Source organism: Gigantopelta aegis, chromosome 14 (assembly GCF_016097555.1).
Source record: "Gigantopelta aegis isolate Gae_Host chromosome 14, Gae_host_genome, whole genome shotgun sequence".
Classification (NCBI taxonomy): domain Eukaryota; kingdom Metazoa; phylum Mollusca; class Gastropoda; order Neomphalida; family Peltospiridae; genus Gigantopelta; species Gigantopelta aegis.
The window spans coordinates 26,737,247-26,761,418 of record NC_054712.1 but is presented as its reverse complement, the minus strand read 5'-3'; the positions used below and the strand labels follow the sequence as shown (position 1 = coordinate 26,761,418).

At 35.6% G+C, this 24,172-nt stretch overlaps 1 protein-coding gene and 1 non-coding gene across 2 annotated transcripts in view; both read left to right on the top strand.

The window, feature by feature from the left end:
* LOC121388340 (NEDD4-like E3 ubiquitin-protein ligase WWP1) overlaps positions 1–22,633 on the top strand; it is a 60,008-nt gene extending 37,375 nt beyond the window's left edge. The window contains exons 12-20 of the mRNA XM_041519638.1: positions 4,562–4,715; positions 5,584–5,672; positions 9,047–9,206; positions 14,048–14,181; positions 15,126–15,266; positions 17,634–17,754; positions 18,793–18,897; positions 19,637–19,733; positions 20,382–22,633. Coding sequence (XP_041375572.1) covers positions 4,562–4,715; positions 5,584–5,672; positions 9,047–9,206; positions 14,048–14,181; positions 15,126–15,266; positions 17,634–17,754; positions 18,793–18,897; positions 19,637–19,733; positions 20,382–20,554 — 1,174 coding nt within the window. The 3' untranslated portion in view covers positions 20,555–22,633. The remainder of the gene's footprint in view (positions 1–4,561; positions 4,716–5,583; positions 5,673–9,046; positions 9,207–14,047; positions 14,182–15,125; positions 15,267–17,633; positions 17,755–18,792; positions 18,898–19,636; positions 19,734–20,381) is intronic.
* On the top strand, positions 3,364–3,436 carry Trnat-cgu. The gene has a single exon. It is a non-coding gene; the product is annotated as a tRNA-Thr (tRNA).
* Positions 22,634–24,172: the final 1,539 nt, after the last annotated feature.

Here is a 24,172-nt window from a genome sequence, read left to right as displayed (position 1 = left end):
AGCTGTTTTACACATTACACATTACTTACAACTTCTTGTGTATCAATTTTGTGAATCCAATGTATTTCTGATTGTTCTAGAGTTACTAAGAGCACAAAATGCATTTTAAAGAAATGTAAAAAGTATGTACCTCAGACATTAGGGTTAGTTACTTTAAACTTCCCTTTTGTTTGTTACGCAATTTCTTTTTCGTACCGGGGTGTCATTAAACATTCATTTGAAATGCTGTAAAAGATTTATGTACTTAATCTGTGATACGGGCAGGACGTAGCCCACTGGTAAAGCGTTCGTCGGTTTGGGCTTGATCCCCATTGGGCTATTTCGACGACTGGTAATACAAAGGCCATGGTATGTACTATTCTGTCTATACGATGATGCATATAAAAGATACCTTGCTACTAATGAAAAAATGTTGCGGGTTTCTTCAAGACTATGTCAAAATTACCAAATGTTTGATATCCAACAGCCGATGATTTTTTTTTTTCATCTGTAATAGCTGGACTTGTAACAGCATCTTCACTTTCCTGTCTTTAAAGAGTTGGTTGGGGTAGGACGTAGCCCAGTGGTAAAACGCTCACTTGATGCATGGTCAGTCTAGGATCGATCCCTGTCTATTTCCCATTCCAGCCAGTGTTATCCTGTCTGTGGGATGGTGCATATAATAGATTGCTACTAATAGACAAATGGAGCTGGTTTCAGACTATACATAAAAATTACCAAATGTTTAACATCCAATAGACGATGATTAATAAATCAATGTGCTCTAAGTGGTGTTGTTAAATAAAACAAACTTTAACTTTATAGTGTTGGTTTAACTTTGAAAAAAAAATCTTGCCAGTTTTACCATATACTAGAGCTTTTCCATAAATATAGTTATAAATTTAAATCTAAGCAAACCCCAACCCCCACACCTGCCGAAATTTTTAAAAAAATTCTAATAATACAATTTATTTTTACCTATTTGTATCAGCTGTAGTTTAGAGGAACCGAATTGAATGTATTTTAAAATGCATCAAGTTAACTTCAGGGTTTTTGTGTGTGTGTGTGTGTGTGGGTTTTTTTAAAGTGTTGTAAATAACTATCTTTTCAAATTGGTCAGAAGTCATTTGAAATTACTAATTTGAATTCACCACTTACATACACCAACCAGTGATGCAGTGTTTACTGTAAAATACTTTATTTTCGCTGGATAAAATTGTCGCAATTTAAGGAAAATGAGTCAGTTCACAAGCAGTTATTTTCACAAATTGCCATCCCACACCCAATAAAAAAAAATTAAGTACCGGTTCTGATGTCAATAATTGTGACATTTATTGTTTACAAAATACTGTAAGTTTACACAAGGTGCTTAGGCTACCCTGTGTGCTTTTTCATAATCCTCAAACTTGTGATAAAAACCAAACGTAAAAACAAAAAGAAATTTGAAGGCGCAATGCTATCTCAAGTTTGATGTAAGCAATATTTATTACTTTCAAAATACTTATTCAATACGGTTTGTGATTGACCAACAGGCAAAACCTTTAATGTAAAGACCCAATATGTACAAGTATAGTGTCTCTGTACAAGCCAACCCTGGATTTTTTTCACTTCCACATTTTAACATACTGAGCTGTTTACTTCCATTTTTTAAATGTGTGTTGTTTTCATCGTCAGCACTTATAATAAAAACCCATACAAAACTTAGTATTGTTTATTAAACTTATAATATATTGTCTGTACTTATATATATATATATATATACAGTGAAACCCCTCAATACCTGACATCCATGGGACCAAGTAAAATGTCTGGTTTCAGAGGTGTCCGGTTTTCAGGAGTCTGCCTGGACGGAAATACCTTCCGTTCTCCATAAAATAGGGAAAGTGTTAAAGTGTTTTAAAACAAGAACAACAAGAATATGTTGAAAATTTTAGCATTTATGAGCATTTAGAAAAATAAAAACGTTCTTTCGACGATTTGCATCCTTTAGACGATTCGCCCTTCACCGAGAGGGTTTTGGTGGGTAGAGCGCGGAAATACAGGCCTGTTTCATCACAGTTAAACACGTCATTTGGTGCGTGAGTTTATCATCGAGCGAGAGTTCAACACGGCGACGTTTAGCTGGACGTTCCGTCATGTTGAAAATTGACATGAAAATGAAACACTACTAACATCTATTCGACTACGCAAAGCCAACATATACTTTTGCTTACTCTTTATTTCGCTAAACAAACTTTAAAAAAAACCCCAACACATTCACACAATAGGAAGGCAGCAAATTAAATTCCCTGTTATTTGTGTCAATCTTTGAAGCAAATCATGAGACATGTTTGTGAAGGATCACATTTAAGACCTTAAAACACACTCGTAACTTAATAAAGACATCTAACCCAAACCCGAACTCCGCTAATGTTAACCATAATTATAACACAATCAATGTGTTTACAGTAGTTAACTCCATACCAAAGCTTGCAATCAGTCCTTTTAATTGTTTATTGTCAAGTTGCTAATCTTGCCTGCTGAGCGGTACCTGTACTGTATGCAGTGGTGATTACACTGATAACAGTGTTGAGGGGTTTCACTGTATATATATATCTTTTTTAAATTAAAGTTTTAAGTGTTGCATTGTTTCTACTAGTCCCATGCAACAGAAACTAATGAAGTCTCTGGTCTCATTGAACAAGACTACTTTTTTTTTAATGTCCAATTTTCATCAGCCTTTAATTTCACGTAGAATTTATTTTCACTAATTTTATTCAAACACGAAAATAAATTCCATGCAAAAATAAAGTATTTTACAGCAAGTCTGTATTTCCACTCAAGATCCATATCAGAATGAGTGCACTGACTCAGTGGGGTGAATTCTAAAATAGGCCTCTACACAGAGTTCTAACCACCAGAAGTTTGTGTCCTGACAGAAGCTTCCATTGCTGAGGTGTATATCCATGACATTGTACTTAAACCTTAAATATAAATTTGACAAAAATTTAAATTCTATTAAATTTGTGATACACATATATATCGTCAAATATTGTGTACTACTACTAGTAAACAGTTGTTTGAAATAGGTTATAGATGTGCAAATAGAATATCTGTATCTGTTTACATTATAAATAATAAAAGTAAATTTTAATGTCATTCTTACTTTTTGGTTTTTCAGTTTAAGTTATTGAAGTGCTTTAATGTCAGTTTCAAACACAGATGAAATAAATGTTGGTAGGCCGTTGATAAATGGAGGAGGATTGCTGAAAGCAACTTCCTGGTTTGTTGTAATATAACCTTTTTGAAACAGACTATAATAGTGTAACCCACTTACTGGCTGTATATTGATTTATTCCACAGCCACTGTGATATAAGGGATAAAAAGAATTTGTTTGAGCTAATGCCCCTATAGCTCAGTGGTTAGAGCACTGGTCTCGTAAACCAGGGGTCGTGAGTTCGATTCTCATTGGGGGCAATTATTTTAATCAGTATAATTATTGAATATTAACTGAGCTGCCTTTTCCTGTGGTGTTTTCATTTCCGTACATGTGCTGTAATGAATGATTTAAATAAATTTAATTTGTATAATTATTCAGTTAAAGCTACTAACAAGTGTATACTTACATTTGTGTTGCTGTTTACTGTCACATTTTGATGGCTATTTTTTTTGTTCAGTTTTAATAATTATGAAATATTACAGTGTTTATGATAGTTGTTATTAGTAATATAGAACTGGGAACTTGACATTGTCTGATCTAGGATAATAAAAAAAAAAATCCATGTACATGTACCACCCCACCCCCCCCCCCCCCCCCCCCCCCACACACACACACACACCAAAAAAAAAAAAAAAAAAAAAAAAATGGATGCCTAATTCACTAAGCATGATCTTGAAATGCAATGCAAAAAGTCTTGCAAGGATGATGCAATGTTACTCCAGAGAGTGTTGTGAATTAGACCTCAGATAAATAAAATGTAATGTGTTAATCCTTGTGCTATTTTATAACAAGTCATGATATTAATCTATTTGATTGATAGTTATGATAATCTGTCGGGGAGTATTGAAGCTTTATAAGACTCTTTCAAAGACTAAATGATGTATCACTTATTTGCATGTTAGTATCCTATTTAACAGTTGTGTGATCATAAGGTTAAAAGATTAACTTAAAATTGTATAAAATAGTTTTGGTTAAAAAAAAAGAAAAGAAAAAGAAGAAAAAAGTGAATTAATTATGAGAAAAAAAAGGTCTAAATCCTTTGATTTCTTTTGATTGATTGAAACATATTTTATTGCTTTTGAAACATAAATTGGTTAGGTACAAGTTTTTCAACTTACTAGGCCTTCTTCATATTTCTTTTCAAAATATACTACTATTATAAGAATTTTTATTACATTTTTGCAGTTTTGTGTATCAAATAATTCCACTTATACTAGTATATATTTTATTCAGAAAAATCTGTAGAGGGTGTCTAACTTCAAACGTTCTGAGCATACTTGAATGCAGCCAAAACTTGGGTATTATGATAACAAAACCTGTTCATTTATAGTTTTAAGTCTTAATTTTATTTTTAAATTTTATTTTCCTTTCTTTTCACCCAGACCCAAAGGTGCATATGGTGTTCCAATTCAATATGAAAGGAGTTTTCGCTGGAAGTTGGGACAGTTCCGTTACCTGAGTCATTCAAACTCTCTACCTGGACACGTCAAGATCACAGTGTCTAGAGAAAATATGTTTGAAGATTCGTTTGCACAGGTACTGCTTCTTATTATGTGCATTTAGCAGTTATGTATAGCATTTATATTTTTATAGGAAGGTGTTTTCATAGGAAAGTGGCTTGTGTTACTATTTTTAACTCAAAAGTTTTACTTTTTCCATGTTTAATGGCTAAATCTTAACAAAAGCTATTTTAGATATGGGTAGTGTGCTGTCTATTTTTATAACTTTGCCTTATGTATTATTTAAATATATGCTGTATTGTGTTAGTGTTATCTTTAGATGATTTAGCTGTCCAAAATACCAAACTTTACGTATTATTCTTAGTTTCATTTTCGCTTATCAAAAGTTATCTTAAAGCGTGCCAGTTTGTGATATACCTGTACATAGTAACTGGTCTTTTGCTTTTGTTTGTATTTAGATTATTATGTCACCTTTTATAAAGATCCGGCAAATTTTACAATGTTTGTACAGGATTAAATTATCTGTAGGTTTATGTTGCAATATAAACAAACAGTGTTATTAAAAACACCTGTACAGTTTGAATTCTAAATCCAAGTGCAGCAGTGAGTTCTTAATCTCTCTGAATAGCTTCCCCAGTTTTATACTTCTTAAATTATTTTGCTATATACATACACATACACATGGATAACACATTAGCTTACATATATTGCCAAAAGTACATTTTCAGATGCAAACTGACATTTTAATAGGTATATAATGGTTTGTACTTGTAAAGCATTCTGTTTTTGTCCCCCTCCACACCTATTAAAAGTGCTCTTCATAAATTTTGGAAGGACTATTTTATTAACATTTTTTTTAGTGTTAAAACCATACTCTGACTTTAATTGTGAATTACCTCTTTTTGTTGACAGGTGTCTGAAAATGTATTTTTATTTTTCTTCAGATAATGAGATTGCAGCCTTTTGACTTGAGAAGACGATTGTATATTATTTTTAAGGGAGAGGAGGGTCTCGATTATGGTGGTTTGGCAAGGTATGTTTATGATTATATGAGATGGATAAACACGATCTGAATATGTCACTAATAACAAAAATACATTATATATATCAGCCATCATCTTGTTGTAAAAATCAGTATTAATATTTGTAACTTGTTATTTGTAAGATTGATCCATGTCAGTTTCCCCATTCCAGCCACTGTTTCATGACTGAAGTACTATTTAACAAACATTCCTTTCATTTTCTTAATTTTTTGTGTACTTTATCCCTAAAAGAAAGATTCCATCTCCTATTTTGCTTAAAATATTGACACACTAATTTGAATTGTAAGCCAGTAAAATTCTTTTGAAGTTAAACTAGTTTCAAAACTGATAATATATATTTGCTTTACAGAGAATGTTTTTTTCAACCAATCGCATATGTATTATCTGTTTGAATATGCCAGTAATAGTAACTACAACTCACTTTACAGGGAAAGGTTTTTCAACCTGTCCCATGTGTTGAACTACAGTATAACCTCGATTTAATGCCAACCAATGTTCCAAAATAATTTTGGCGTTATATCGAGTTGGCGTATACCGTATAGTGAGGGTGCCTTGGGTTTACTACCAAACTTAAATTTGTTTTAAGTTGCTGAATGTCAAGAATATGACATATGTTTTAAATGTAAATAACAGAAAAAAAAGTAACAACAACCAGGTAACAGCATCATTATTTTATTTGTCTATAAACACGTGCGTTTCAATCGATCTGTGAAATCCATTTATTTTTGTTCTTTAATCTTTTTTAAAAAAGTTCAGAATGTTTTTTTGCTGAGCACCTGATAGAATTATCTCATTCAGTCGTGTTTGGAAGGCTGTCAAAATGTTAATATCTAAATCAACAGAATGTTGATTCCTTTCTACAAAAACGTATCACCGTGTTCATGGCATCCCTGGCACTAACCGCCGACGGAATGGGCTCTGGTTCAGCGTCGGACTCTTCTTCCTGGTCATCAGTCGGTTTGTCGTGAATCTGTTTAACACTTTCAAGAATCTGCTCGTCACTGATATTAGCAAATGTCTCTGCTTCGTTGTCAATGTTGACAAACTCGTCGACATCCATTCTCAGCTGTTCGTCGATTGAAAGCCGGCCCGTGACGTCACCAACCAGATCTCGCAACGCTGTCGTTTCATTGGCTGGTGCTTGGTGCAAGTCGGTATGAGGGTCCCGAGGAACGACCCCTGTGTGAATCCAACAATTTTTGATGGTGGTGGCACTGACGATATCCCAAGCATATTTCACAAAACGAATGCCGTCACTCAGTGGTAGCTGCAGATCTTTACCAGTCTTGTTGTCATCAATACACTGTACCAGTCGTTGAAGTTGCATTCACCTGTCCTGTCCCTTGAAAGCTTGAATAATGCCGGCATCGAGTGGTTGAAGATGGCTCGTCATGGTTGGTGCAGAAAGTGAATTTTAATGTTTGACAGTTTCTTTGGGATGATATGGCTTGGTGCATTGTCCATGAGGAGCAAGATTTTTCTTTTCTGTCGTTTCATCATGGTGTTCATGTTTGTTAAATAACGTGCAAACAGTTCTCCGTTCATCCATGCTTTTTTATTTGCCTCGTAATCCATGTACAAATTCACGTTAAAGTTTTAAAAACATCTAGGTTTCGCTGATTTTCCTATCACTAGTGGTTTTAGCTTATCAGAGCCATCAGCATAGGCACATAAAACAATCGTTATCCTGTCCTTGGATTTTTTGGTCTCCTTGTTGTCGGTCGTCGTTGAGAGGGATCGATCAGGTAACATGCGACAAAACAGACCCGTTTCATCGGTGTTGTACACATCTTTTAAGGCGTAATTCCTGATAATGTCACTGGCCTCGGTTCGCCCATTAGCAATCAGCTGTTTGTCAACCCCGGCACTTTCACCTGAAATAACATGCTGTGCGATGCTGTGTCTCGACTTGAACCTCTGCAGCCACCCATTAGAATACACGAAGTCGGAAATGTTTAGTTCATCACCAGAGGACCTGGCTTTAACTCTCAGAATTTCATCTATAATAAGGACATTTTGAGCACGGGCATTGCTGAACCATAAGAATAATGCTTCTTCCAAATAGGTGTGTTTTGCCAATTTCATTTTTTTTTGGGCCGGTTCGACATTTTCATCTTCCCACTTTTCCTTTTGAAGTAGAATATCGCCAACTGTCCTTCGTTTTACAGGATAGGCCCACAACGCTGAAAAGTGATTGGCTATATCTTGTTGACTTTTAGTTGAATTTATCTTCGAGTACTGAACAATTTCTCTTTTTTTAACCGCGTCTAAAACGATACGTTTTCGCTTTAAATCCATTCTGCTGTAATAAAATGCGTTACCGGTGTCGTTGTATTTATGCCAAAGCTAAATAGCAACTTAAAATGAGGCCATGGTCGAAATATGCTTGAGCATAATAAAACTTACCTAAAGTTTGTTTATTAATTAAACTTGAGTCGTTGCTGCCAGCACTTCAAAGACCCGACGTAACAATCTGCGATTGAAATAATGAATCTAATGCACCCCTCTGTCACGTGGTCACTATAGCGGCTGTTCTTTCTATACCGAGTGTTGATTGGACACAAACACCGCGCCTGCCTAAACAATTCTAGCACTTACATCCGTTAATTGCTACACAATAAAAAAAAACAGATTCAGTGTGTACTGCCAGTGTACAACGGTGTTAGGATTTCCCCAATCAACAGATCGCCAGTAATTATGTCACTATAATCAACTTTGTGACCAGGCCATTGGCGGCAAAATCGAGGGAATTATAATGGCTAAATGGAGTTCGGTTCAAAAATGTCGTTGGCGGATGGCAGATACTGAGGGTGGCGTTATATCGAAGGAAATAAACATGAATGAAAACGGTACTTTAAAGAAAGTTGTTGGTATGCGAGGTTGGCGTTAAATCGGGGGGCAATAAATCGAAGGTACACTGTATATGTATTGTCTGTTTGAGTATGCCAGCAATAGTAACTACAACTCGCTTGTATTTTTCTTTACAGGGAAAGGTTTTTCAACCTGTCCCATGATGTGTTGAACTATATGTTTGAGTATGCCAGCAATAGTAACTACAACTCGCTTGTATTTTTCTTTACAGGGAAAGGTTTTTCAACCTGTCCCATGATGTGTTGAACTATATGTTTGAGTATGCCAGCAATAGTAACTACAACTCACTTGTATTTTTCTTTACAGGGAAAGGTTTTTCAACCTGTCCCATGTGTTGAACTATATGTTTGAGTATGCCAGCAATAGTAACTAAAACTCACTTATATTTTGCTTTACAGGGAATGGTTTTTCAACCTGTCCCATGATGTGTTGAACTATATGTTTGAGTATGCCAGCAATAGTAACTAAAACTCACTTGTATTTTGCTTTACAGGGAATGGTTTTTCAACCTGTCCCATGATGTGTTGAACCCCATGTATTGTCTGTTTGAGTATGCCAGCAATAGTAACTACAGTCTGCAGATTAACCCTGCATCCAGCGTGAACCCGGACCACCTACTCTATTTCAGGTTCATTGGCAGGGTTATTGCCATGGTAAGTTTATCTTATTCTTATCATCATGTTCCAGTTCCATTTTATCAGCAGGATTATTGCTATGGTGTATGGAGGTTTCTTAAGTTATGTTCGACAAGTAAAAATGGAGAGGCACTTGTTCTACACAACATGTTGATGTTGAGAGTTAATGTAGAGCTCTGATATGTACTGTCCTGTCCTGCTTTTTTGTAGGAAGAACCAGTTTCAGTAGCATTAGGTTTCACGGTCTACTGCACATAATAGTAAATCCTTGTCCGGACCATATCTTGCATACAGGACCATCAAACCTCACATGTAGGAACAACTTGGGATGGTGGTGTGTCTCTTACTATAACTAGGTCACTGTGGCTTACTTTTCAGGGTCTACTGCATATAACAGTAAATCCTTGTCCCGATCATATTTTGCATACAGATGCATAAAGGACCATCAAACCTCACAAGTAGGAACAACTTGAGATGGCGGTGTGTCACATACCATTACTAGGTCACTGTGACCTACTTTTCACGGTCTACTGCACATAACAGTAAATCCTTGTCCCGACCATATCTTGCATACAGGACCATCAAACCTCACATGTGGGAACAACTTGGAATGGTGGTGTGTCTCTTACTATAACTAGGTCACTGTGGCCTACTTTTCACGGTCTACTGCATATAACAGTAAATCCTTGTCCCGACCATATCTTGCATACAGATGCATAAAGGACCATCAAACCTCACATGTAGGAACAACTTGGGATGGTGATGTGTCGCATCTGTATTGTTAACATTTAATACATAAACTGTTTCTCTGCCAATATAAATGTGTTACCAGAGTATCCATGCTAAACAAAATTTCCCTTTCTAATAAAGAACAATAACATCATTAATCAGACCTCCTCCAATGGATACAGTATCATCAGTAGTTGGTCCAAAATAAACTTCATGCGTCCCATTGCAAAAATTTCACATAATTAGAATTGATTCATACCCGTAGCACATTCATTAATATCTATGATTTTCCATCAAACTTTTGATAAGTGTATCATGACAGTGTTCTCGCTGGGTGAAAATTAAATGGACACACCCTAGTTACGTTTATTTGTTAACCATTACGGCGTTGTTTTTCGCTATTAAACCCCATTTTTCACAAATAAAATTGCACTTTACTTACATTTTATTATTTAGAATACACATTTCCATTCATCTGAAGTGCTTTTTGGTAATCCTGATGTTTGTAAAACCACGAAATGCATTTTTTGCATTTTTTCACAAAACGTGTTGTCGAGAAAAAACCGTTAAGCAAGCGAGGTCCAATCTATTTTCAATGTCACAGACGTTGGTATATCACGTGACCGTTATCATTTTGGTTCGGTTTGTTTTCTCGTGCACGGTTCGCGCAATCAACATCCGATTTGTTGTTGTTCATTTGTGAGATTTTTCTTCACAGTTCGTGAACATTTTCAGTAACAATAAAGTTTAGACAAGTAAGTGTCTCAATAAAAAACGTTACAAACCCTTAAAACCAATAATTTTGCTAAGTCTTACGATATCTGGAGAGGGGATACAACCAGGACAGAACAGTTGGAACATGTCCAGGAGAGGTGAAACGAACGCACCCCAAGTCTGTGAAATTTGTCGTGACGTAGGCATTGTTGTGCTTCTACCGGTGACATCAGAATACTAACTTTCAAAATTATTTCAAGCAATTGGGACATGGGGATTCCCATGGTATTTATCGATATAAAACCTGCTTTTTCACTCCATTTGATAAAAACGTAATCTAAGTGTGTTACAGGTTTGTAGATTAACCAAATTATAATTTATTTTCGCTGGATGGAACTAGGGTGTGCAGCTTTAAAGGAGGGCGGCCACACAGCATCACACCCTTCAAAAAAAAGAGAAGCCAAAAAAAAAAAAAATGGGGGGGGGGGGGGGGGAGGTTGGTGGTTACCATGTTGTTGTGTGTTGATAGACTTTGTGGAAAGACATACTCCTTATTTTGATTACAAAATGTTTATACGAAATACAAGCAGACTCGTCTTTTAATTGAACCGAAGATGTTATCGGTCTGATGTTCACTGGCAGTTCCGGTTTTGCTGAACCGATCAGTTTCAATATTATTATTTTAATAAAGATTTCAAGATATAAACAAAAAAGACGTTTGTGTGATCCCCTAATGTTGAAAACATTTTTTGTTACTCCTATCTTCATCGAATGAATCGATCGCTGTGATAAAATATTATCGCCAACTGATAAAAAGTAGTTTTTGTAGTGGCGGTGTATATATTATTTGGCACCCAAGATGAATGATTTTAATGCTAAACACAACCACTTCCGTTGATTTTATAAGTGGTGATATCCCCCCAAAATGAAAAGTTTACAATATGTTGTAAGAACTGCTGAATAAACAGAATGACAGAAAGTAAAAATCGTCAGTTACAATCAATTATATCTGTAACTGAGGACAAAATATCAGACGACAGTTAGTGGAAACAAAAGATAGAGTGTCCGTTCTGATCACATGACAAATTTGGCGCCAAATAAGGGAAGGGGGGGTTCAGTCTGAGATTGCCGAATCCATAACAAATTAAAATGTTTTCATTGCTCAAATAAAATAAAACTTTTATTGTGTGTATTAAACATACAAATGGATACAGTTATGGGACAAAATAGAGGCTGTTAAAAATACTGTCAAATTACATTACGGTAACTGTCGTAAATGTTTTGCCAATTGCTTTTTTGTACACAACATGGATTGTTTCCTTTGATGTCCAGTGTGCAGATTGATCGTTGTGGGGGGTTTTATGTGTGGAAAAATGTGCATTTGGAAATAGCGGAGATAGATGCTGGAAAATAAAGAAGGGCGCAGAAAATAAAGGAGGACGGAGAACGTGAAAGGAGGGCGGCAAAATGCAATAGCAGGGCGGGCCGCCCCACTTAAATGGAGCAGCGAGAACACTGCATGTACTTCACCAGTACTCTTGTTTTGAGAATACCTTGAGATATTGAGCTGAAATTTTGTGTATAGCTTTATGATTAACTGTTACAAATTAAGTTTGACTTTCATGGTGATTTTAACTATTTTTGACTGAGTTATGGCCCTTGAACATGGGGAGATATAAAATTTAGCTTTACAGACTTTTTTTCAGAACGCCTTGCGATATTGAGTTAGATTTTTTTTTATAGCTTTATCATGTACGGTTACAGATCAAGTTTGACTTTCATGGCAATTTAACCATTTTTGATGCAGTCATGCTTACGAGGGGGGTGGAAATCACACTCCTCAAACTGCAAAGGAGGTTAAAATCGCACTCCTCAAAATAATCAGAATTAGAAGCAAGAGACCGAGAGGAATTGCACCCATGAACATGATTAAGTTTGAGGAGTAATAATTTCTAAATTAAATATCTTAAGGGTCAGTGTTTTGTGTTTTCAAAATAAATATCCTAATTTAACTAATATGATGGTTGTTCTCAAAGATGGAAGGAATGGGTCATGGCAGTCTTACACAAGAAAAAGAAACACCATGAACACATTTCTCGATTTCGTATGTATTATATGCATATCATGTTACATTAAAATTCTGAATCATGATAATCTGTTGACTATTTATGAATAAGGAATTAAAACTGATTTGTTTGTGCTTATTCTGTTTTATTTAAACAAGTACAATAATTTTAGTTTTCATCGCAGAATGATATGATTTCTCCATGGACACAAGCCTGTGAACTTAATGTAAAAGTGGCATGGCATGGCATAAAAACAGGGTTATCACATTTATCATGATACCATAATATACATGTTATGTACCTGCAAATTCTCTATTTAAAAAAATAAAATAATGTCATAACAGAGAAAATGTCAACATCTTTTGTTTTCTACCCAAATATATCTTACTACAATTTTTATAAATATATATTTTTACAAACAAGATTAACTTGATTATCGGTGTTCTGTAGTTAACACATCATTTATTATACTACTAACTCGAATCATAGCAACCCATAAAAAAAAACCCAAAAACCCAACCCAACAACAAAACCAACCTAATGTAAATTTAATTTTAAAATATACATGCTTTACACTCAGTAAATTCGAATTACTCAGTTGAAATTAAATTGGTGTAGGTTTGTTTCAGGTACCTGTCAACCAATTACATGTACTAGAAATCTGACTCTACCAAGGTCAGTGTCCTTGGCTTTAAATCACATGGCAGTATCGTGAAACAGAAAGTAGAAATGTCTGGAGTACCTCGCTATGCTATTAACAAAAACAAAACCTGCTTTACTAAATTTGTTTTTTGTTGGTGTATGTGTTTAATGTGATATCAATATGTATAAACATTATACACATAGCATTATTGGACAACACACCTACCATATTATGTTTTCTGTATGTCATCAAAATGACGACAGTGTAAAATATATTTTGCGATGTTACCTGCATTGTATGAAATTAAACACAACAAAACCGACGAAATCTTAATAATAAGTGAACTCCTAACTCCAGTGTAAAGATAACCAACCAATCGTGTTTCAATTTGTAAAAAATATTCTAGGAAGTTCATTGTGAACAGAATGGAAAGGTTTGTGGCATTGTGTATTGGATTCAATAAACAATTAAAATGGCAGAGTTAAAAAAATAAAAAAATAAAATACAAGTGTGATTTGTTCAATTTAGAGGTGCGTTATTTTGCGCCCATCAGATTGAGTTAACAGGGGTTCACGGGCGGGATAGCGCTCACTCCTGTCAAAAACAAAAGTCTGGTCATGGCCCTTGAACTTTGGAGATATAAAACATTGTTAGGTACAGTAGGGGACATGTATTGCTTTAGTAGTTCTCTCTTCTTATTTTTTCAGGCTTTGTACCATGGGAAGTTCATAGACAGTGGCTTCACCTTACCCTTCTACAAGCGAATGCTTAACAAGAAGCTAACGATAAAAGATCTAGAGTCAATAGATCCTGAATTCTATACTTCTCTTCTTTGGGTCAAGTAAGACTGTTAACTATTTCTATTTCTGTTATGTGGCTGCATCAGCATAATTCCAGCCAGTGCACCACAACTGATATATATAAACAGTCATGATATGTATTGTACTGTGGTATGTGCGAATATCAAAGCCCTTGCTGCTCATTAATAATAGTGTGTCAGCAGGGGGTTTGTTTTTTCATTATCTAGACCAAGTGTCTGTTATATTTTTGTCTCACATTTATGTAGTAAAAAGGCGAGATATAGGTATTAGTTTTCCAATGGTGGCAACAGCATCAACTTTTGCAATAAAGTTTAACGTTAGAATTTCATGTTTAGATAATATTTTCACAAACTGTAAGTCCTAGGTCTGTGAAACTTGGTTTATAGTTGCATCTTTTACTGTTAAAAACAAACACATTTACTATTTAGTAGGTAGACAAGGGGAGGTAACAAATGAAATATTTGACTGTTTTTTTAAAGGTTTGATAAGCTGACATGTATTAGTGGAATATTTCTTCTTCCAGTCATTTTGTGAGAGAAATGTGAAGAAATAGTATTAAACTGGCTGTATTTGGATTTAAATTAAGCAATGCAGTTTGGTCAAGATATTTCTCTTTTCAAAATAATTGTATAGGAAAAGTTCTTATAATAAAACAAGAATGAATTATGGCTTAAAGGAATCTGAATCAGCTCATTTTATGAGTCGGTTTAAAGCAAACATTGTGTTTGCTTTAAACTGACTCATAAAATGTAGTTAAGAAAACGTCTACAGCAGAAAACATGCTGTGGAAAAACATATTGAATATAGTTCACAGAAAAATAAGTGCCATGGAGGATTAAAAACTCCACAGCATTGCCAATTGCCATGGGCAATTACAGGGGTTGTAACAGTAGTTATTTTAATGTTATGACCATATTTCAAAAACATTTGAAAAAGTTATTACAGTACATATTTGGTCTTGTAGAGAGAACGACATAGATGACTGTGGGTTGGAGTTGTTCTTCTGTGCCGACTTCGAGGTGCTAGGTAAACTGGAGCAGCATGAACTGAAACCAGGTGGTGCTGATGTCAGGGTGGTGGAGGAGAACAAGGAAGAATACATCAGGTATGGTGTCATTTCTTTTAAATTATTAAATTTCTTATAGTTTATTACAATATAATTAAATTTCCGTTACATTCATTACAATATAATATCATCCCACTGGTCCAGCCGTAGCAACGCTAGTTTGTTCATTTCTCGATGAACATAAAAATAATGTTGGGGAAGTCATATCTGATGACATAACTTTATATTGGTACTTTGTCTAACTAAGTGTTATTGTTTAGGAACTTTTAGTGTTATTATTAGTAAGTATGCTTCAAATTTAATTATAAGTATTGTCTATTATTTTGGTTATGAAAAAAAATCATCTGCAAACTTATGTGAATTTACAGTAATAGGCAGTTTTCAAATATGTGTGATGTCTTATGTTTAAATAACATTTACAATAATAGGGATTTTCAAATATATGTGATATATGTAATAAGTTTAAATAACATTTACAATAAATAATAAGCAATTTTCAGATATACTACTCAAAAGAATTTAAGGGTCAAAAATTTATAACCAAATTTTTTTTTTTATTGTTCCATATTTACAAAAAACCCACAAATAAACGTCACTGTATACAAGAAAGTCACATGACATGCTATCAAAGTTGAAGGTTGTCAAACATGGATTTTACACATTAGAACATTCGTTTAATAGTGTGTGAATCCACCCGTGACGCGAATACACTCGACACATCGTTGCCTCATGCTGTTGATCAGACGTCTGAAGAACTCTTGGGGAATGGCCTGCCACTCTACCATAAGAAGTTGACCCAGATCATGAAGGTTGGCCGGAGGGGCATGGTTATCCCGAACTCTCCTGCCTAATTCGTCCCAGGCCTACTCTATTGGGGCCAAGTCAGGCGAATATGCTGGCCAATCCATCCTGGCGATACCTTGTTGTCTGAGAAAGTCCGTTACCACCCTGGCGTGGTGGGGTCTGGCATTGTCATCCTGCAGAACTGCCCCGCCGCCAATCTGCTGAAGGCCTGGAAGAACCAACGGCCGGATAATCTCATTCAGATAGCGGATTCCATTCAGACCGCCATCCACCACATAGAGGTGGGTCCTGTGGTGGATAGAGATGCCGCCCCACACCATGACGCTGCCACCACCGAACCGGTGACGTTGTCTAACGTTAACGTCAGTGAAGCGCTCCCCAGGACGTCTGTAGACATGAACCCGACCGTCGTTGAACTGGAGACTAAACCTGGACTCATCAGTGAACATCACTTGACCCCACTGAACACGTTGCCACGGCAGATGAAGCGTGCACCAGTGACGTCTGGCCGTTCTGTGACGTGGTAGGAGTGGTGGTCGAACAGCCTGGCGACGGCAGCGTAGATTATTGGCTCTCAGACGATTGCGTATGGTTTGATCAGACACTTGAGTTCCAGTTGCAGTCCGCAGATTGTCACGTAATCGGCGTGCAGTGGTTGTGCGTTGACGTAGAGCCATATTGGTGATGTAGCGGTCCTCTCTATTTGTAGTGCTTCGGGGTCTTCCCGAACGTGGACGATTTAGAACAGAATTCGTTGCTTGGTACCGTTGCCACAGTCGGCCAACGACTCTCTGACTGACACCAAGTCTCAGAGCAACATTTCTTTGCATATTGCCATCCTGAAACCAAGCAATAGCCCTTCCTCGATCTTCGATAGTCAGTTGAAGTCGTACCATTGTCGAATTTGGAGTGTGCACCGTACACGAACGCAAGTTCCAATTATACGGAAATTCAGCATTGGGAACATGGAATACGCGTGCAAATGAAGCGCTTTGTGAAAAAGCAAGTTATGGGCACTTAGCAGACCTTTCGCTTTCGCCCTAATTTACGTGCAAATGTAAGCATGTTTTCGCCACTAGAACTAGTCGACAGTGTCAATGACAGTGGATTTTAATTCATTTATGGGTTGCTTAGACCTACTTTCGTCAAAATGGAACAATACCATGCGTGACATTATGGTCTAGCTAATATAATTGACATTCAGAAAATAATGTCGAAAATATCGTCTGACCCTTAAATTCTTTTGAGTAGTATACATTTGTAATAACAACCCTTCTATTTATAACACTTGATGTCTTTTGCAAACAAATTCTATATCACTAGCAGTAAGGTAAAGTTATTCAAAATCTATTTTCCTGATATATTTTTACTACTTAAAAGTTAGTTATTATTTTTATTCCACATGTAGCCTGTTTTTTTGGTGTTCTTTTTAATATATATATTTTTATATCAACTCTATTAAATGCAAAAAATCAACCCAATCAATTTTCATCCAACCTTATTATGAATATTTTGTTCATCATGTGCGTTACTATTGTCCTACGTGTTATGTTTTAGTTTGGATTCTGCATGATAACTAAACATGACACTTTGCATTCACAGTTTGATGACTAATTGGCGATTCAACCGAGGGGTTGAGGAGCAGACAAAAGCTTTCCTGGAAGGTTTTAACGAGGTTGTGCCCCTTCAGTGGTTACAGTATTTTGATGAAAGGGAATTGGAGGTACGTAGATTCTTCCCATTTGTTGTACTGAACAGTGTGTGAAAGCAGAATATGTACTTTTAACAGTATTGAAGTCTAAACTTGGTGTTAAAGATAGGTCTTCCATTCAACAACCAGCCTCGGTGGCGTCGTGGCAGGCCATCGGTCTACAGACTGGTAGGTACTGGGTTCGGATCCCAGTTGAGGCATGGGATTTTTAATCCAGATACCGACTCCAAACCCTGAGTGAGTGCTCCGCAAGGCTCAATGGGTAGGTGTAAACCACTTGCACCGACCAGTGATCCATAACTGGTTCAACAAAGGCCATGGTTTGTGCTATCCTGCCTGTGGGAAGCGCAAATAAAAGATCCCTTGCTGCGAATCGGAAGAGTAGCCCATGTAATGGCGACAGCGGGTTTCCTCTCAAAATCTGTGTGGTTCTTAACCATATGTCTGACGCCATATAACCGTAAATAAAATGTGTTGAGTGCGTCGTTAAATAAAACATTTCTTTCTTTCTTTCTTTCCATTCAACATTGTTTGTATTTCTAGTTATTAGTTACTTTTATGGAATTTAAAAAATGATTTCAATATTTATTTATTTCCATGCATTAACCTAACCTCTCACCTTTGTGCATTTCAGGCTCAGTGGTACTCTGAAATGTCTTATAAGTGCCTGGTTATTGTTACTGAAAGAATATGCTTTATAATACCCATAACATAACCCCACAGTATCAAATATTGCATATTTTTCAGTCTGAACAAATCTAATTTTATATTTGTATTTATTTAAAATATTTATTGGTATTCTTCTACGTCACAGGGGCAGCATTTAGCTCAGTTAGTTTCCTGTCTTTCGGAAAACACATATAAAAGATCCCTTGCTGCATTAAGAAACATGTAGTGGGTTTCCTCTGATGACTACAAGTCAGAAATACCAAATGTTTGACATCCAATAGCCGATGATTAATTAATCAATGTGCTCTAGTGATGTCATTAAACAAAGCAAACTTCTGCTTCACAGTCCTAAATGTTAAACACGGTTTTGTTTTGTTACAGTTGATGCTGTGTGGTATGCAAGAGATAGATATTGATGACTGGGAGAAAAACACAATTTATCGTCACTACCAGCGAAACAGTAAACAGATAGTCTGGTTCTGGAAGGTGAGGCCAACATCTGATTGCACTGTAGAGTATATGATAAAATTGGGTGTTTTTTTTAACAATTTGTTGTGGAACATAATATGAGACCATAATTTGTTATGGAATAGAATACGACTCTAAAGTGGTTTCTGAATAGAATTATACCCTAATAACCTATAGAACAGAACACGACCCTAATTTGTTTGAAACAGTTCTAAGACCCTAATTTGTAATGAAATGGAACATGACCCAAATTTGTAATGGAAGGGAACAATATCCAAATTTATTATGAAGCATAATAAGACCCTAATTTGTTACACAACAGAATAAGACTCAAACATTTTACAGAACAGAATATGACTAATTTGTTATAGAACAGAATAAGACCACAATTTGTTAAAGAACAGAATAAGATCCATATTTATTATGAAACATAATAAGATCCATATATGTTATGGAAAACAATAAGACCCTGATTTGTTGCAGAATAGAGAGAGATCCTTATAGGATATAAAAGTCATAGATACCTATATTGGTTATTGAACTAAATGAGATCCAGAAAATGTTTTAATCCAATGAAACTCATGCTTCCACCAATGTACTGCTATCTAGAGAAACATCTGGTGCTTATTTAACAAGGAAAACAGGATCAACTTGTTAAAGATAAAATGTGTTCTGATGTTTGATACTGAACTTGGAAATTACAATATCTTTAAAATTTGTTTGATTCCATGTTTAATGGTGATAATGATTGTTGCAGTTTGTACGTGAAATTGATAATGAGAAGAGAACGCGACTGCTTCAGTTTGTGACAGGAACCTGTCGATTACCAGTTGGAGGCTTAGCTGAATTAATGGGTATGTTACTGTGATTGTCTCTTTTCTAGATATTATAAATTATTATCCCGCCTCTTTATATGTCCATCTTTGACGGGTCATATTATGATATAATATTGTCCATACGTACATCCATCCATCTGTTAATCTTTCTAGTCCAGGGCATATCTTCCTTATCAATTCATATAGGATCATCAAACCTTGTTTCATTTACTTCTAGATTTGTACGATGGGTAAACTAGCAAAATAGTTATGTTCAAAGTTAGCTGGATGATAAAAAGGAACATCCTTTTTGAAAGCCAGGGTCCATATTTTCGAATCTATCTTAGTGTTACAATATCATAAAACAGTATAACTGTTGTAGGCTGTGGTGAGTGTCATGATGTCATAGCTCACCCTGTACATGGCCAAATTAGCCAGTTGCTAATTTTTATTCAAAGTGTCTACAAAATTTAGTTTTTGGCTAATAAAATATTCCTTAAATTAACCACATTTTAATAATTTTCAAGGAAATACTCAACATACATGTACATATCTGAAAATTGGCTAAACCAAGATTTGTTCCAGTGTGAGCCCTGGCTTACAACAGGTTGTACAATGTCGTAGCGTTAAGATAGCTTTGAAAATCTGTTTCCAGGAGATGGTTAAGAATTATATTTTCACTTCCAGGGAGTAACGGCCCTCAAAGGTTCTGCATCGAGAAGGTTGGAAAAGAGACGTGGTTACCTAGGAGCCACACATGTTTCAATCGAATCGACCTGCCTCCCTACCGCAGTTATGAACAGCTTGTTGAGAAGCTCAACTTTGCCATAGAGGAGACCGAGGGATTTGGCCAGGAATAACGATACGACCTGTCCTATGAAATAACTGGATGCAAAATGACAAAAGTTGTGATTGTGACTATATTCAAAATAATGATGTTGTTATGTAACAAAGATATTTTTGAAGCAGTGTACAGACTAACTGTAGGGTACGTACTGGTAAATTGGATTACATATTATTATTATTATTATTTTTATTATGTTTCAGTATAATATTGTTTGGCAAGATTATAAGGCACATGTTTTGACGAAATAAGAGACATGCATTTAACAGTGATTAAATTAATAATTTGTGCACTCATTATTTTAATTTATTGAATAAGCCGACAGTCTTTGTTATGTTGATAATTACTTTGGCAGTTTTATATATACATTTGTACAGAAGTTTGTCACCACCCATATTTCAGTTGCCTGTGTACAGTTGTGGGTTATGTAGATTACGTGGAACCTGAAGGTGATGATAGAACTTCAGATAATGAATGCACTGTACATACATAATATTCAGGCCTCGTGCGAGGTCAAAATCAATGAGTGAAGTCACTTCTCTCTTAAACTTTTAAAAAGGCGAAGTTTTTAACAGGAGGGAGATTTGACTTTTTAATCTAAAAAAAGAACTCAATACAGTTAAACCTGTCTTAAGCGGCCACACAAAGGAGTAGTCAAATGCGACTGCTTAAGACGAGTGGTCAATGAATACATGTGCAACTTTTACAGTCTCTAATTTAAAAAAAATATTTTTACAGTCTGTACTGCTAATTGATGGATGTGTGCTCTAGAGTTTTCTAAAATTCCACATGTCGCCTACTTCAGAAATAATAAAATGAAACTAAAAACTGCTAATTTAACCGTTTGGAATTCATTGTCTCACAATTTCTTTTTCTCTTTTCATTTAATTCCTACTCCTAGTAGATCAATGTCAGGCTTAGATTCACAGTCTCAGTTTCTTAGTGGATACACATGGTCGAAATGTCGGACTGAATGGGTACTAGTAACCGTGATGGTGTGAAGATCACTTATTTTCGGCACCTTGTCACATTTTGTTTGAAATAACATTTGTATAGAATTTACAGTGGCCGGCATTTTGGCGACTTGGGCGTGCATTTACATTAATGTCTACTGCTCCAAACAAATATAATTTTTCAGTGTATTTTCCGGTAGAGCATGACCCAACCTCTCTAAATAAAATGTGCTCTCACAGTCTAGACCCCCACCCTTGCACAATTTCCAGCACACACGCCTGACAATAGAATTAAAGTTATTCGCTTCAACAGTCAGTAGCACATTTAGGCCTACTTTTAGTGCCAGACAAGGGTGTTGTCTGAACTAGACTGCCTATCTGTGAGCCTGTCGCATGATTTTGTGGTGCCAGTGTCACTTCGAGCTCTCAGACACTTAACACCTAATTATTATCTATGAATAGGTGTTGCTCAAGTTATTCACCATTCATCCGTAATTGTGTAAAATACAAGTTGTTACTATTTTTAAAAGGCAACACAGATTTCGCCTTACGGTAACTGGCACGGCAAAATCAGGTTGTTCAAAGCGAAGTTTTGGCTCACTTCGTCTGCTCACATGAGCTCTGAATATTATCCAATCAGATTAAAGATGCTGACCCTAGTTTCCATGGTGCGTACCATTTTTGCTTCTAATGAAATTAATTTCATCAGGATGACCTAAAACAGTTTGGATTTGTCAACTTTGATAAATTAAACAAAATGTTGATAAATTAAACAAAATATCCTGACTTAATCATCAGGATGACCAGAAACAGTTTGGATTTGCCAACTTTGATAAATTAAACAAAATGTAAGTAATTTCTAAGTTAAGGGTGAAAAAGCTGTAATAGTCAGGATTATTTTACAGTTTGATAATTAGGGTCAGTGGCTTTACACTGAATCACAATTCTGTATATAATGTTTGTTTTTTAAATTTAGGTGGTACTCAACTTCTACATGAATGTATATTGTCATGTTGCCATTTACTATGTAATAGCATATCTTTCATTGGCTAGTCAAAATTTCTCAATCATAATGTCAAAGCGGTGGTTGAATAAAATTGTCTTAAGGCAATATTATATTGCTTTAGAACAATCTGTCTAGAGCTGATTTGTTAATATTTAGTACTGAAAGGTTTCTTTCGACTTTCCTGTGTTATTGTTCCATGACAAGATGGTCGATACCATGTGATATTGACCAGAAAATGGTTAATAAGTTAAGAGAATGGCAAGCTGATATCGACTACATACTGAAATTCTGAATACTACTGACTAGACTGAACAAACCACAGCTACTTGAACTATTTTAAATGACCTTTGATTAAGTGGAAAGTTTGTGCTGATGCATGCAGTCAAACCTTCGGAAACAGCCATTTGTGTCAAATGGCCACCATACTCTTCTCTCATATTGTCTGCAAATATTTGTTGTATAAAGGCAGTAACCTGACTAGATTGTTGTTCAGGAGGTGAAAATGCTCCAGATTGTTCTGGAATTTTGGGTTTTCACACTACCAGAAACAGTTTCTTTGATTAAATATCACAGATGTCTTGGTTCTTGGATGAAAAGCTGAATTTTTATCTGGTGTATTCACTTCAAACGCCTGCACCTGCTTCAGGTTGTCAAATAATTAAACGTTATGAAAGAGCCAACACTTTTGAATATTGATGGTTTAAAAGGCCTCACTATATACACTAATTAGGAGAGAAAAGGAGGTTAATAAAAGTATGATATGCAGCTAAATTGCTTTTTAGATCTGATATTTTGTTACTACAACATTTTGTAAAATAATTAGTATAGCTTTTGTTTTCTAAATCTGCTTAAATTTTTTTTTATCGCTTGTTAAATGTTATTTCGGAGGTATATGGTAGCTTGTTATTTCTATCATTTGATCTTTGGAACTGGGGTTTGTCAAAGAATTTTTTTGGCAGTTTGTAAAATATTTATTGGTTAAAATCATGGACCCTAGTTTTTGAGGTACTTACCTTGAACTACTACAAACACCAGGACGATCAGAAACACAATGAATGACCAAAATCGGGTGGGAATTCTTCTTGGATCCGCGGTTTTCCTGACATGAAACATTGCATTTCCTTGCATTTTAATCGTCCTTGGCCTAGGACCCCTCTAGATTTCCTGTTTTTACAGTTCACCACTCCAGACCCCTCTAGATTTCCTCTTTTTACAGTTCACCACTCCAGACCCCTCTAGATTTCCTGTTTTTACAGTTCACCACTCCAGACCCCTCTAGATTTCCTGTTTTTACAGTTCACCACTCCAGACCCCTCTAGATTTTCTGTTTTTACAGTTCACCACTCCAGACCCCACTAGATTTCCTCTTTTTTACAATTCACCAATTCCCACCCCTGCAAAATGGATCATTGATGCAAGAAGTAATGTGTGTGTAGTTGGATAGTAAGACAGTTTTAATTCATCACAGTGGAAATAATACCCATGGTTTATTTTCCATAATCCTCAATGTAAATTAAGCCTTTAGAGAGGTCTGTTCTTATAGTTAAAGTTAGTTGTCATAATTTAACATAATACATGTTTGAACACTTTTGTTTAGCCTTCAGTACGTTTTAAAGTATTGTTTGTGTATATGTTATTGAGAAATGAGTGGCAAAGAAATGCAAAGTTTCAAAGA